The 13,359-nt window shown below is 31.9% G+C and overlaps 1 protein-coding gene across 1 annotated transcript in view; it reads right to left on the bottom strand.

Annotated features, from left to right (window-relative positions):
* Positions 1–13,359, bottom strand: part of LOC143410733 (zinc finger and BTB domain-containing protein 41-like) — a 39,121-nt gene that overhangs the window by 22,478 nt on the left and 3,284 nt on the right. The window contains 3 exon segments of the mRNA XM_076871490.1: positions 7,129–7,276; positions 9,097–9,167; positions 9,871–10,077. Coding sequence (XP_076727605.1) covers positions 7,129–7,276; positions 9,097–9,167; positions 9,871–10,077 — 426 coding nt within the window.

The following is a 13,359-nucleotide window of genomic DNA, read 5'->3' as shown; positions in this document are numbered from 1 at the left end:
GCTGCATGATATAAGAGCTAGACAACAAAAAAACCCTGAATTGTCATTCTATGCCAGTAATAAAAAATTTTATATTGAAATTTTTAAAAATACTATAATAACACCAAAATGTCAATATTTAAGGCAAATTTGAAAGAGATATGCAAGATTTCCACTTTAAAAGATTGCTGAGTGAAATTAAAGAAAATCTAAACAAATGGGAAGAAATAACATGTTCATTTGTTGTAAGACTCAATGCTGTTTAGTCAATTCTGTCCAAACTGATTCATAGATCCAATATATAAGAATCCCAGCAGGCTGTTTTGTATAAACAGGTAAGCTGATTATAAACTTCCAATGGATACACAAAGACCCACAAACAGTCTAAAAAACTTTGCAAGAGAAAACCTCTGGAAGACAAACACTAATACAAAGGGATGGTAATTCAGACAATGTGGTACTGATATAAAGATAAATAAGAAGATCATGGTACAAAATAGAGGCCAAAATAGACCCGTGGACAAAGAAAACTGATTTTAACAATGGTACAAAGGCAATTCAGCAAAGAGACAATGTTCATTTTTAACAAATGGTGCTGCAACTAAATACCAATACAAAAAAAAAAAAAACCTATAAACTTTTTTCTCCTACCTTGCACCATACACCACAGATATTAACTCAAAATGGGTCATATACCTAAGTGTAAAACCTAAAACAATAAAACTCTTCAAGGAAACAGGAGCTAACTTCTGTGACTTGGGGTTAGGCAAAGAGTTCTTAGATATGATACCAAAAGTGCAATATATTAAAGAAAAAAATCATAAATTGAACTTTATCAAAATTAAGAATATCTGTTCTTTAAAATATGACAGACTGGAACAAAATATCATAAATCTAATAAATAATTTGTATCTAGAATATATAAAGGATTCTTAAATTTTAATAATAAAAAAATACCTCAATAAATAATAACATACAAGATTTGATACTTTACCAAGCAGTGGCAAATAAGGACATGAAAATATGCTTGACATCATCAATAGCCAATAGGAAAATGCAAATTAATATCACAATGAGGGGTTGGGGTTGTGACTCAGTGGCACAGCACTTGCCTTGTACTTATGAGGCACTGGGTTCAATCCTCAGCACTGCATAAAAAAATAAATAAAAAATAAAGGTATTGTGTACATCTACAACTAAAAAAAAAAGAAAAACTAAAAAAATCACAATGAGATAATACTAGGTACCTATCATAGGACTAAAATTTAAAAAAATACCACAGTAAGTATTTAAGAAAGAGACTTGGAGCAACTGAATCATCATTCATAGTTGATAGGAATGTAAAAGGAAACAAACAACTTAGAAAACAATTTGCCAGTTTTAAAAATTAAAAATATACCTACCACATGATATACTCATCTCACTTCAGGGTATTTACCAAAGAGAAAAGAGAGGCTAAGTCCACACAAAGATCTGTAAAACAGGTGTTCAGCTTGGTTTTAGTTCTAAGAGCCAAACACTAGAAACACCCAAATGGCCATAATTTGTGAATAGGTACATCCATACAATGTAATACTTTGAGCACTTAAAGGAATGAACTACTGATATGATCAGAAACAGAGATAAATATCAAAATAATTACACTGAGTGAAAGAATCCAAAAAAGTCCATGTGATATAATTTCATTTACATAAAACCCTAGAATAATCAAATTAACCTACAGTGACAGCAGAGAGGTAGGTGGGTGGTTGCCTGGAGAAAGGGACAGAGAACCATGAGGATAGAAGTACAAAGAAATTTGGGGTGGTGATGGATCTGCGCATTTTCCTTATTGTGATGATAATTTCTTGGGTGTGCATATGTGTCAGAACTGATGAAATCATACACTTTAAACATAAAGTTTATGGATGTCAATTACACCTCAAAAAACTGTCTTTAATAATAGCTACCTGAATTTTATAATATCTATTTTAAATTGTCCCCTTTCCATCAGCATACCAAAAATCTTTCACTGTAGCAAACTTATTCGTGTGAATGCTCCAAACACACCTTTTCCTTTGACCTTTACTCTATATAAACATGACTGTAAAAGAAAATTACTATTGAATTGAAAAGTGAACAAATTGGTCTCTTTGGATTGCACAGTTGTCTGTTTACTGGCTTCAAATGAAGTCTGAATGTTTAGCTAAACTACCAGTACTGAAGTCACTGAATACTGAAAACACTACTTTTGCAAGCTGCCCTAAAGCAATTCTCTAATTCAAATAAATATTTACTGCACATGTGCTCTCTGTATGGCACAGTTGAAAATGCTTGATTTCATGCAGAATAGACAGTACCAAATTACAAACTTATTCCATGTCTTCTTTTGAAATAATTTGTAAAGTTTAGCAACACTGTCCTACACCTATAAAATTGAAATCTTGAGACAAAATGGGTTAACATTTTTCTCCTAATGAATGTCAACTCTTATTAAAAATCATATGAACTGGGACTGGGGATGTGGCTCAAGCCGTAGCGTGCTCGCCTGGCATGCATGTGGCCCGGGTTCGATTCTTAGCACCACATACAAACAAAGATGTTGTGTCCGCCAAGAACTAAATAAAAATAAATATTAAAATTCTCTCTCTCTCTCTCTCTCTAAAAAAAAATCATATGAACTATCTAACCATATGTAAAATATTTGTTTGAGCACAGTGTTATAATGTAGTGATTAATTTAATTGTTTGGCTATCCATTATATTGTAATTTAATTTGGAAGGGATAATATACCCAGATTCTAACACAAAGTTAATCATATATTTAGCAATTATTCAATAAAAATTTATTACAATGTACTTCCCTTGGATATTTTTCTCACTGAACTTTAGTTAGCAGGTTAGCTAAACCTTACTACTTCGTAAACTGGAATACCTCTCCTAAATATATGCTGAAACATGACAGAAAAATAACCTTTTGGGTTGGAGCTGTGGCTCACTTGCCTGGCATGTGTGAGGCACTGAGTTCGATTCTCAGCACCATGTATAAATAAATAAAATAAAGGTCTATCAACAACTAAAAAAGAAAAAAAGAAAGAAAAAGAAAAAAAATAACTTTTCAATAAGCCTGAAAATTTTTCTAGTTCAATCCCTTTATAGGAATTTCTGTAAACAACATTAACATCTGCCCAGTTTGACATATGCTTATGTACTAGGATGCTTTCATTGATGGGAAAGTAATTATCACAAAACAATTACTTTAATTTGTAAGTTCTAATACTTAATAAATAATTGGTAGTAAAACTAAACTTGTATCTTAGAATTTCCACCCAATGTACTTAAAATGTTTACTTACTTACTAAGTCATTTATTTAATAAATGTTGTAATAATCAGGAACAGGAAAAAGAGGCAGAAGCAAATATATTGATTATACAATTTACTAAGTTTTCTTAGGATGTTTCTACAAAAAATATTAATAATTGTTTTTCATTTCAAAAAGAAAGAAAACCCAGAGAAAACTATTTTTCCTGGTACTAAAGTCTAAAAGAGTTTTTCACATACAACTTCTAATTATGAACATGTCTCCAACTACAGATTTAGTAACTACAAAAACTATTTCCATATGATGATTCCTTAGAATTTCTCAGATGAAATATTATTAAAGAACAATTTAGCAAAGGCAACTTGGAGAGGGTTAGGATAGAAAAAGAATTCTGTATAAACCACCTTTGTGTACTAGAATCACAAAGATTAAGTATGCCTTATTGTATGATATACCCTTGAAAGTATCTGAAGAGAGAGGAAGATTCTGTTTCTCAAGATAAAATATTTCAGGTACTTCAACAGTTTTTTTAATGACGTGACTTTAAGATCCTATATCACCAAAACTACCCTTCTCTATATTTGCCAATATCCAAAACCATTTATACTATTAATATCCTAATTCTGAAAACACATTTATTAACATAGTTTAAAACTATACTGATTTTTGTCAGTCTATTTGTTTACACTGTGCCTTTGCCTAAAAAGCCTTTGCTATTAAGCCCATCTATAATATGAGGAATTTGGATCATGTACCACCACGTTCTGTTTTTTCAAGACTCAATGAGTAAAAGATCATTCCCATGAGTCTACCATTTTGTATTTATTCCTAATCTTATTTGTTTTGACCTATTTCATAATATCCAAAATTTTTTCTTTTCAGTATCAGACCTTGTACATGCCAGACAAATACTGTGGCACTGAATGATATCCCAGCCCTTTTAAAAAAATTATTTTGAAAAATACAGGATATCATACTAAATTGCCTAGGCTGAACTTGAACTTGCAATCCTCCTACCTCAGTCTCTTGAGTAGTTGGAATTACAGTTATGTGCCACTATATCCAGCTTTATTTTTAAATATATTTTTATTTTTAGGTATATTAAGTACCCCTGCAGCTTTATGCCATGTGTAAAACTATTTACCTGCATTGTTTTTATTTACTGTAAAGAATTCTTACTTACGTTAGTAAAAACATTGAATAGGATAGGATAAAGGCCTCCCCCTGGGATGACAATAATTTGTTTTGGGATTAACTGTCAAAAATTTATCAAACTATACCACATCTAGATCATGGTCTCCACCTTGGTCATGGCATAAGGCAAAAAAAAAATTCATCAAGTACAGTATTTCATTTTACATATGCTAAGTTTACACTATTCCTTGAAAAATGAGTGTTTTATACAATAAAAATGCTTCACCCCAACCTATTCAATAATCAAAGAATGAATTACTGCCAGGCACAGTGGCATGTAACTGTAATTCAGCAGCTCGGGAGGTTGAAGCTGGGGGATCAAAGACAATTTGAGCAAATTGGTGAGGCCCTAAGCAACTTAATGAGACCCTGTTTCAAAATAAAAAATAAAAAGGGCTAGGGATGTGGCTCAGTGGCTGGGTACAATCCATGGTACAAAAAACCCACAAAGTTGTTTATGACCTTGAACACATTTGCTACCAAAATAAAAACCATCACATTTACTAATGTGTGGGAACTGCAGCATATACAGTACTCCTCCAAATCAGTATAACTTTCTTTCATTAATTTAATATCCAAAATTCACTAATAGTGATTCAACAGTCTCCCCAAATGAAACAGGTAAAAAATCTAACAAAATGAATAGAAATCTACATGATTTATGATGTAAAAAATCAAAGAACAACTAAATAAATGAAGATATAGTCCATGATCAGTGACAGGAAGACTTGATATTGTGAGGATGCCAGTTCTTCACAATTAGACCCAAGAATTAATGCAATCCCAATCAAAACCCAGCAAATTATTCTTTAAGTATCAAAAAATTCTCCTGTTTATTTATGTAGAGGGAAAAAAAATCCAGAATAGCCAACACCATATTGAAGGAGAAGAACAAAGTTAGAAAACTTACTTCAAGACTTAACTATAAAGTCAAGGGAGTATGGTATTGGCAGATGAAAAGACAATTACACAAACAGAACATAAAAGAGCCCAGAGTCACATAAATATGATCAACTGACATGACAAATAAATAAATGAATGCTACACAACTGAGAAAACTGGTTACCATATGCAATTTTTTAAAAAATTAGTCTAGACATAAGCCTTAGAGTCTTTGCAAACATGAACTTGAAATGAATCATAGACCTAAATGTAAAATGTAAAACTATAAAAATTCTAAGACATAGTAGCAAAAACCTAGATGACTGTGGGTTTGACAATGGCTTTTAGACATGACACCAAAGGCAAATCCACCAAGGTATTGATAAGCTGGATTTATTAAAATAAAAAATTTCTTCTGTGACAGAATAAAAACAAGCCACAGATTGGGAGGAAATACTTTAAAAGAAATATTTCATAAAGGGCTATATATATTATCCAAAATATACAAAGAACTCTCAAAACTCAACAATAAATAAAATAAAGGACCCAATCAAAAACTGGGCCAAAGGGCCAGAGATATGACTCAGTGGTAGAGTGCTTACCCAGCACATGTAAGGCACCACATAAAAATAAATAAATTAAAGGTATTGTGTTCATCTACATCTTAAATTTTTTTTTTTTTTAAATCGGGCCAAAGATCTAGTAGACATCCATCACACCAAAGGTATACACAAATAGCAAATAAACATAAAAAGATGCTTTACATCATAAGTAATTAGGAACATAAATTAAAACAATGAGATACCACTAAACACCTATTACAATGGCCATAATTCAGAATACTGACAATACTAAATTCTGTTGTTATAGTTACCATTTAGAAAGTTCTCCAGAGGCTCATGTATTGAAAGCTTGGTCCCAGTACAGCAATGTTTAGCATTGGGGTTTTGGAATATGATCGGATCATGATTCAGTGGATGAGCCCATGAAAGGGTTCCTAATTTGATGGCATTTTTGGGAAGGTGGTGGAAACTGTAGGTGGTCCCTCACTGGGGGAAACATGTCACTGGGGGTATGCCCTGGAAGGATATATCTTGTCCCCGGTCCCTTCCTCTCTCTGTTTCCCAATCGATATGAGGTGAGCAGCTTTGCTCTACCATGCCCTTCCACCATCATGTACTGCCTCACCACAGGCCTAAAACAATGGAGCCAGCTGAAAATGGGCTAAAACCTCTGAAACCGTAAACCAAAATAACATTTTCCTTCTTTGGGTCTTTTTTTTCCCCCAAAATATTTTGTCACAACAATGAAAAGCTGACTAACAGATACCAAGGATGTGAAGCAACAGTAATTCTTTCATGGCTAGTGGAAATGTACAATGATACAGTCACTTGGGAAGAGAGATGATGGTGGTTCCTTACAAACCAAGTATAATCTTACCATTCAATACAGTACTTATGCTGCTAGGGATTTACCCAAAAGAACTGAAAACTTATGTCCACACAAAAATTTGCACACAGATATTAATAGCAACTTTTTTCATAACTACCAAAACTTGGATGTTCATAAATTATACAAATATACTACTTTGTTGGGCAATGATAATAACGGGGATGTTATGCATATATGGTGGCAGGGGGCATAATGGGAAATAATTACTTTAAAAAAGGCACTTTTAGAAGAAAAAAGAGTACTTCAATAGTCCCCTCCAACATGATATAATAATAATCAATAATTGCCATGGGTGCTTGAAAAAAAATTAACTTCCTTACCCAGATGGAACTTTTCCTGATGCTTCAACCGTGCAAACCTTGATTTAAAATGTTCTTCACAATAGGTACACTTAAAAGGTTTATCTTGAGAATGTAAAATCATATGTTATTCCAAATGTGGTCTTCTTGTAAAAGATTTCTTACAAATCTAAATGAATGTATATAAAGTGCAAGGAAACCTTAATTAAAAACTAAAATACAAGGTCATAATGAGAAAAAAAAAAAAAAAATATATATATATATATATATATATATATATATATATATATATATATATATATTCAAGTAAGAAATTTCTACAAACAGAAAACTTACCAAAAGTACAATCAAATTATGTGAAGGAAAAAAACTTTGGAGGAATTACTCCAAGGAATGATTTTGTATCAGCTATAAAGCTAACTGAGTTTCAACTCCTTATATGTTTAATAGAGCTATAAAATAATTTTACTTAATTCTAGACAGTAATTTCTTAATTCAACATTTATTTTAATTCTTAATTTCAATACATAGTTTAAACAATTTATGTATTGGGAATAAAAAAGTTTTATCAGTGCTGCCATATATTTGATTTGAAAAATGAACAAGAAATCACAGAAAAATAATTTCACAATTTTTCTCTTGAAGTGATCAGAAAGAAACACAACTCTTAAAGAAATGTAACATATATCAGAAATAGAAAAAGAGAAAGAGAGGCTGTTGCAACAACATGTAACATAAAGCACAAGGCTAATTCACAAAATATATTTAATTTTCACAATAATCCTATGAAGTAGACATAATTATCAATATCATCATTTTATAGCCACAGATGATGAACTTAGTAAGGGGAAGACATCATCTTATGTAGATTCAAATAACAAAATTCAATTTCTAGAAACAGAAATCAGAGAAATGGTGAGAATACTGAGAATTTTGCTATGTATATAAATTGAATCTTTGTTATAAAGAAGAAAAAATAACAATACAACATATTAAACATATTCATCTAAATACTCAAAAAATATTTCAGGAGTGTAACAGAATAAATTTTCCTACAAATTCCTTGCCACTAAAAAATGAAGTCTAATTCCCCTCCCCTTAAATTTGCCCTGGCTGTATGACTCCTTGAATGATGATTTCTGTTGTGGAAGTTATGATATGTGACTTCTGAGGCTAGGCTCTAACTTTGTAGTTCTTACTAGGCTTCTCAAAACACACAGTATAATCAGTCTTAGAACACAAATACTATACAAGAAGGAAGTTGATGTAATCTAATGAAAAAGAAGAGGAAGCTCTAGGTTACTGGTGCATTCCTGCTGAAATCCTAGTTGTCAGAAAACACCAAGCTGCCAACCAGGTGATTGAATCACTTTGGAAATGGCCCCAAACCAAACCAGTCCAATCTCCACCTAAAAACAATCACCTAAAAACAACTGAATGACTTCAAATGATACCATGTAAAACAGAAGAATTACCTAGCAAAGCTCTGCCCCAAATTTGGATTCCTGCCCCACAAAAAGGTAAGATACAACAAAATAGTTGTTTTAAGTACACTAAATTTTTAAGGTAGTTTATTATGTAGCAACAGATAACCACAAATGGGTGGGAGTCAGGGGGAAGCAACTCTAACACTTCAACTCTGCAAAAATAATGTCACAGATGATATACCCAACTGTAAATACCTGGTATAGTGATTTCAGTATCAATAAAAACTAGGATTTCTAATCAGATCTACCACCCAAAACTAACTCACCAGGATTAATTTATAAAAACCACTAGACTAATTTTACAAAAAAGAAAGATACTAAAAGTGGGATAAGTTCAGTTATGTTACTTTAAAATCTACCCTAGCATGAGCAACTCCCCCACACCCAAAGGTTTGATTCTCAGCATTGCAAAACAAACAAACAAAAAAACTAATCACCTTTCTTTCCCAAAAGGCAACATTATATTTACTTTGTATTCCTAATACAAATTAAAAACCCTTACATCACATTTCCAACTTTCACTCTTAGTCTTCTTGATGGAAATAAATTCTTGTGCATTTTCAGAATGAAATCCACCAAAGAAAAATAAAAATTATTAGGAAAAGATGATACTAGTTAAGTCAATATAACATATAAATCCACTAACTGTAATTACAAGAATCAGGCACTGATTTTTTTCTTAAAGTGATAGGCATCTCTGGTAAGAATTTAGATTATCATCATGATTTTTAACAAAGTTATTCTTAAACCTCAGTTTATGCAGAAATAAAAAAAATTAGCCATATTTTAAAAATATTCAGGAACCCTAGCAATTTATAAATAACCTGCAAAGTAACTGATTACACTTTTTTACTCCACATTTCAGTAAATTTATTTTTAGAGCTAATATGCTATACAATATTAAATATTTTCTCACAATCTTTCACACATTAAATATGTAAAGCAAATTCTTATAATTCTAAAACCACATATTTCTGAAGACATTCTTATCCAACCCCCAAACAGAAAACAACATAATCAAATGCTCTACCTTAAAACCTGTTACAGACTATATTCCTGTTTCAACATCAAAAAAACTTATCTCAATACCATAAACAAAAAACATGGATGAATTAATATTTGCTCTTCTTAATCTGTAGTCTGCAAAATATTAAGCAATGAAAGAATTAGAGATAAGCATTTTCTTAGATATTTTTAGCTGACTATTTTTAGTTTACTACATGCTTACATTAGAAAGCACCATATTGTATATAATAGAAGCAAGATAATACTTTCCTCTTAACCTGCTTGGCTAAAGTCTTCTTGCTTGCATGAAGTTTATTACAATAAGGGCACTTGTGCTCCTTCTTATGAAATTCTGTTTCATTACTGTGCTTATTTCTGTGAACAGTTAGGTTAGACTTTGTCGAATAACGCTGGTGACAAATATCACACTCAAAGTGCTTCTCACCTGTGTGTACACAGGTGTGGCTTTCGTATTTCCCTACCAAAAGAGAGAAATTAAAATTAAATTGAGCACATTTGCTACATTGTGAATGAAATCTGACAGTGGAATAAAACGTCATGATTTAGCAAAATTAAATATACACCCAAATCCTCAATTTCAGAAATTTAAATAATTCTCAGTCATTTTGCTAAAACATACCCTCCCGTTTATACATGTATATTAATAATCAACATCTACCACTTCTCCTACTGTGTTCAAGAAAGCCAGATAAAATTTAACCTTTTTGTATCCAAGTTAATAATACTTCATGGGGCTGTGAGAAGTAAATGAATTAATACACAGATAAAACTTAAAGCATTCTAGTATAAAGTAAGCACTATAACAATCTATCTTTATTATTATCATATGGATTATATGGATTGCTAGTCACAGTATGGACAAGTAGGTATACCTCAAATATAAATCTGTAATTATGATTATGTGTTATAAATAATTATAACAGATTTGATTATGTGCTATAATAGATCAAACTAGGGTTTCATCTGACAGCACTGAAAGGACTTTGCTTTTTCCACTTGCCACTACTAACACTATCTAGTAACTCGGTTTTCTCTCTGCCACTTCTAGGGCATACCCTCCCATCTACACATGCATATAAATATCCTATCTCCACTACTTCTCCTAATGTATTTAAGGAATCAGATCTAATGCTGGACGAGGACAGGAGTCACTATATGGAATTTTTTAAAAGTTTTATTTGATTATGAAAGTTTTCACATATCATTTTTTTAAACTGATGGGGTTTTTTTGTTTTGTTTTGTTTTGTTTTTGTGGTGCTGGGGATTAAACCTAGAGCCTTGTGCATGCAAGACAAGCATTCTACCAAACTGAGCTATATCTCCAGCCCTTAAACTGACTTTTAAGATTATGTAAATGCAAACTCGTGGGAAAGTATGTAAGACAAATTAAGAATATACATCTGATATTTAAATGATTAATTATGTGTTTTGGGGGAACATTTTTTAAATGGGGATTAAATGTGCATGTCTAGTACAGATTATTAAAAAACAGAAAGATAATTTATCAACTTCCTAATGCTTAAATGTCATCTGTATTAGCAAGTGAACAGGAACAGTAACTTCATAAGAAAAACTGCACCAATCTTTATTTTCTATGAAAATACAGATGCTATATTAGATTAGTAGCATTTTCCTTGAATTTAAAGAAGTTTTTTCTTGTTTTCAAATAAAAAATTAAACCTAATGTAGCTAAATATTAAAACTTTCAAAATGGCAAATTAAAAATAAAAACTATTTTGACTATAAAGCTTCCATTTTCCTACAGACCAGGAGACTTAAGATTTAAGCAAGAAAAAGAAAATAGAAAATTAAACTGAAATAGCCAAAATAGACAAATCTAATGATCTTTTGAAAATATTTTAAATAAATTCAGCAAAGACAAGAGATCAATGAAAATATAGAACTTAAATAATTCATCATGACATTAAAAATATCAATAGTGAAAACACTATGCTTAAGTTATTAATTCAAAGTTTATGTACATAATCACTGCAGGACCTATTATAGCTTAATGAATTTGAATTTCTGAATAAGAGAAGAGAGAAAACCCTGAGAAAATGATGGATTCAGAGGAGGTTTATCTAGGTTTATCTATAGAGGCTAATGGGGCAAAAAGTTAAGTCTCCAAATAAATTTCATGTTTAAAGCAATTGGTAGGGGTGTATGTATGTGTGGGGGGGTATTCAACAATAATGTATAAAATCTAAATGTTCACTCAAATTTATTGAAGTTTCAACTGAAAAAATAGTGTCATTTCAAGGAACAAATCTGTCCTGGTGTTCAGAATTTATTGCATGATATGGGTCATGCAAAATTATCACTGTCAGAATCTGCATGCAGTTTTTGCAGAGGCGCATCACCAAATTAGTTCATTACACACACACACACACACACACATACATACACATATTTAAGACATATATATAATATAAAATATTGTTAAACATTAAATTGTACCTTGAATCTATTAATATACCATATTCTAAAAACTATGTAATTAAAATACTTGGCATTAGAGAATTAAGCCATTGTTATGACTCTTCTTTAAGAACCAAGTGTAATCTTTGTCAGGATGGACTATAAAGTCACGTTCAATTAAAAAAGGGGGAAGGGTGTTAAAAAACATTTATTTTTAAATTCTAGAAGATACTGTGAGTTTAATCCAAGGAAAATTTTGTGTTCTGTCTAGGAAAGATAAATTATCCAGATTTTCTCTTGCACCCCATATGTCATCTTGCTATTTTTGCTTTTTTACCCACTAGGATTTTAGTATAAAGGAAGAGGTCAAAGGACTCTTATTTGCATGAAAATCCCCTGAGAAAAGGACAGCTGGTAGCCTAAGGAATGATATAACAGGATCAGCAGTCTTACTCCAAGCAACTATTAAATATATCAGAAAAGATAAGAGATCCAAAGAAATGGAATCAATTTATTAAATTATATACTGTGGAGCTAATGGTTCCAGCAAGTTTCAGAGCTTTTCATCTCTCATAAACCCACTCCAAGGCAGCCAAGTTAGAAGCTGATAAGAAAGCTTAACTGGCTTCTTACAAGTTCAATGTAAAGCCAGGCATCAGCCTCTCAACCTAGTTCAAGAAAGCAAGTGCTTACTGAAAACTCATAATTTAAAATGACCGGATATATTATAAAGGATACTACCCAAGAATAAAATGCATAAGCTTCAGATTCACAATTGAATGAAATGCTTAAAATAACAACAAACATTTGTAAATTCCATGGAAGTAATAAGTGTGATATGAAAAGGATGACTGGAAGGTAGCCCTTGAACTATTTTGGGGATGCTATGGTAACACACTTAGGATACATCTTCTACATATTCTTTTCATTCTACCCATCACCAATCTACTTTGTCTACATTCAGCAAATCACTCTGCTCTACCCTCATCCACTTTTCATTCCCAAGGCCCTCATCTAGTCCAAGCACTGATGCTTCTAGTCCTCTGCTACATGTTCCTTTTTTTCTTTTTTTTGGTTACTGGGATTGAATTGAGGGGCACTTGATCACTGAGCTACATTTTCAGCCCTACTTTGTATTTTAATTAGAGACAGAGTCTCATTGTGCTGCTTTTGCTGAGGCTGGCTTTGAACTCATGATTCTCCTGCCTCAGCCTCCTGAGCTGCTGGGCTTACAGGCGTGTGCCAGAGCCTGGCAACATGCTCCTCCTTGTCTCCCAAACTTTCTCATTCAGTCTTTCCTTTTCCAAACTGAAGTCAGCAT

This window comes from Callospermophilus lateralis, chromosome 11 (assembly GCF_048772815.1).
Source record: "Callospermophilus lateralis isolate mCalLat2 chromosome 11, mCalLat2.hap1, whole genome shotgun sequence".
In the NCBI taxonomy this organism is placed as follows: domain Eukaryota; kingdom Metazoa; phylum Chordata; class Mammalia; order Rodentia; family Sciuridae; genus Callospermophilus; species Callospermophilus lateralis.
Note: the sequence above shows the minus strand (reverse complement) of the source record. Positions and strands in the feature narration are given on the sequence as shown.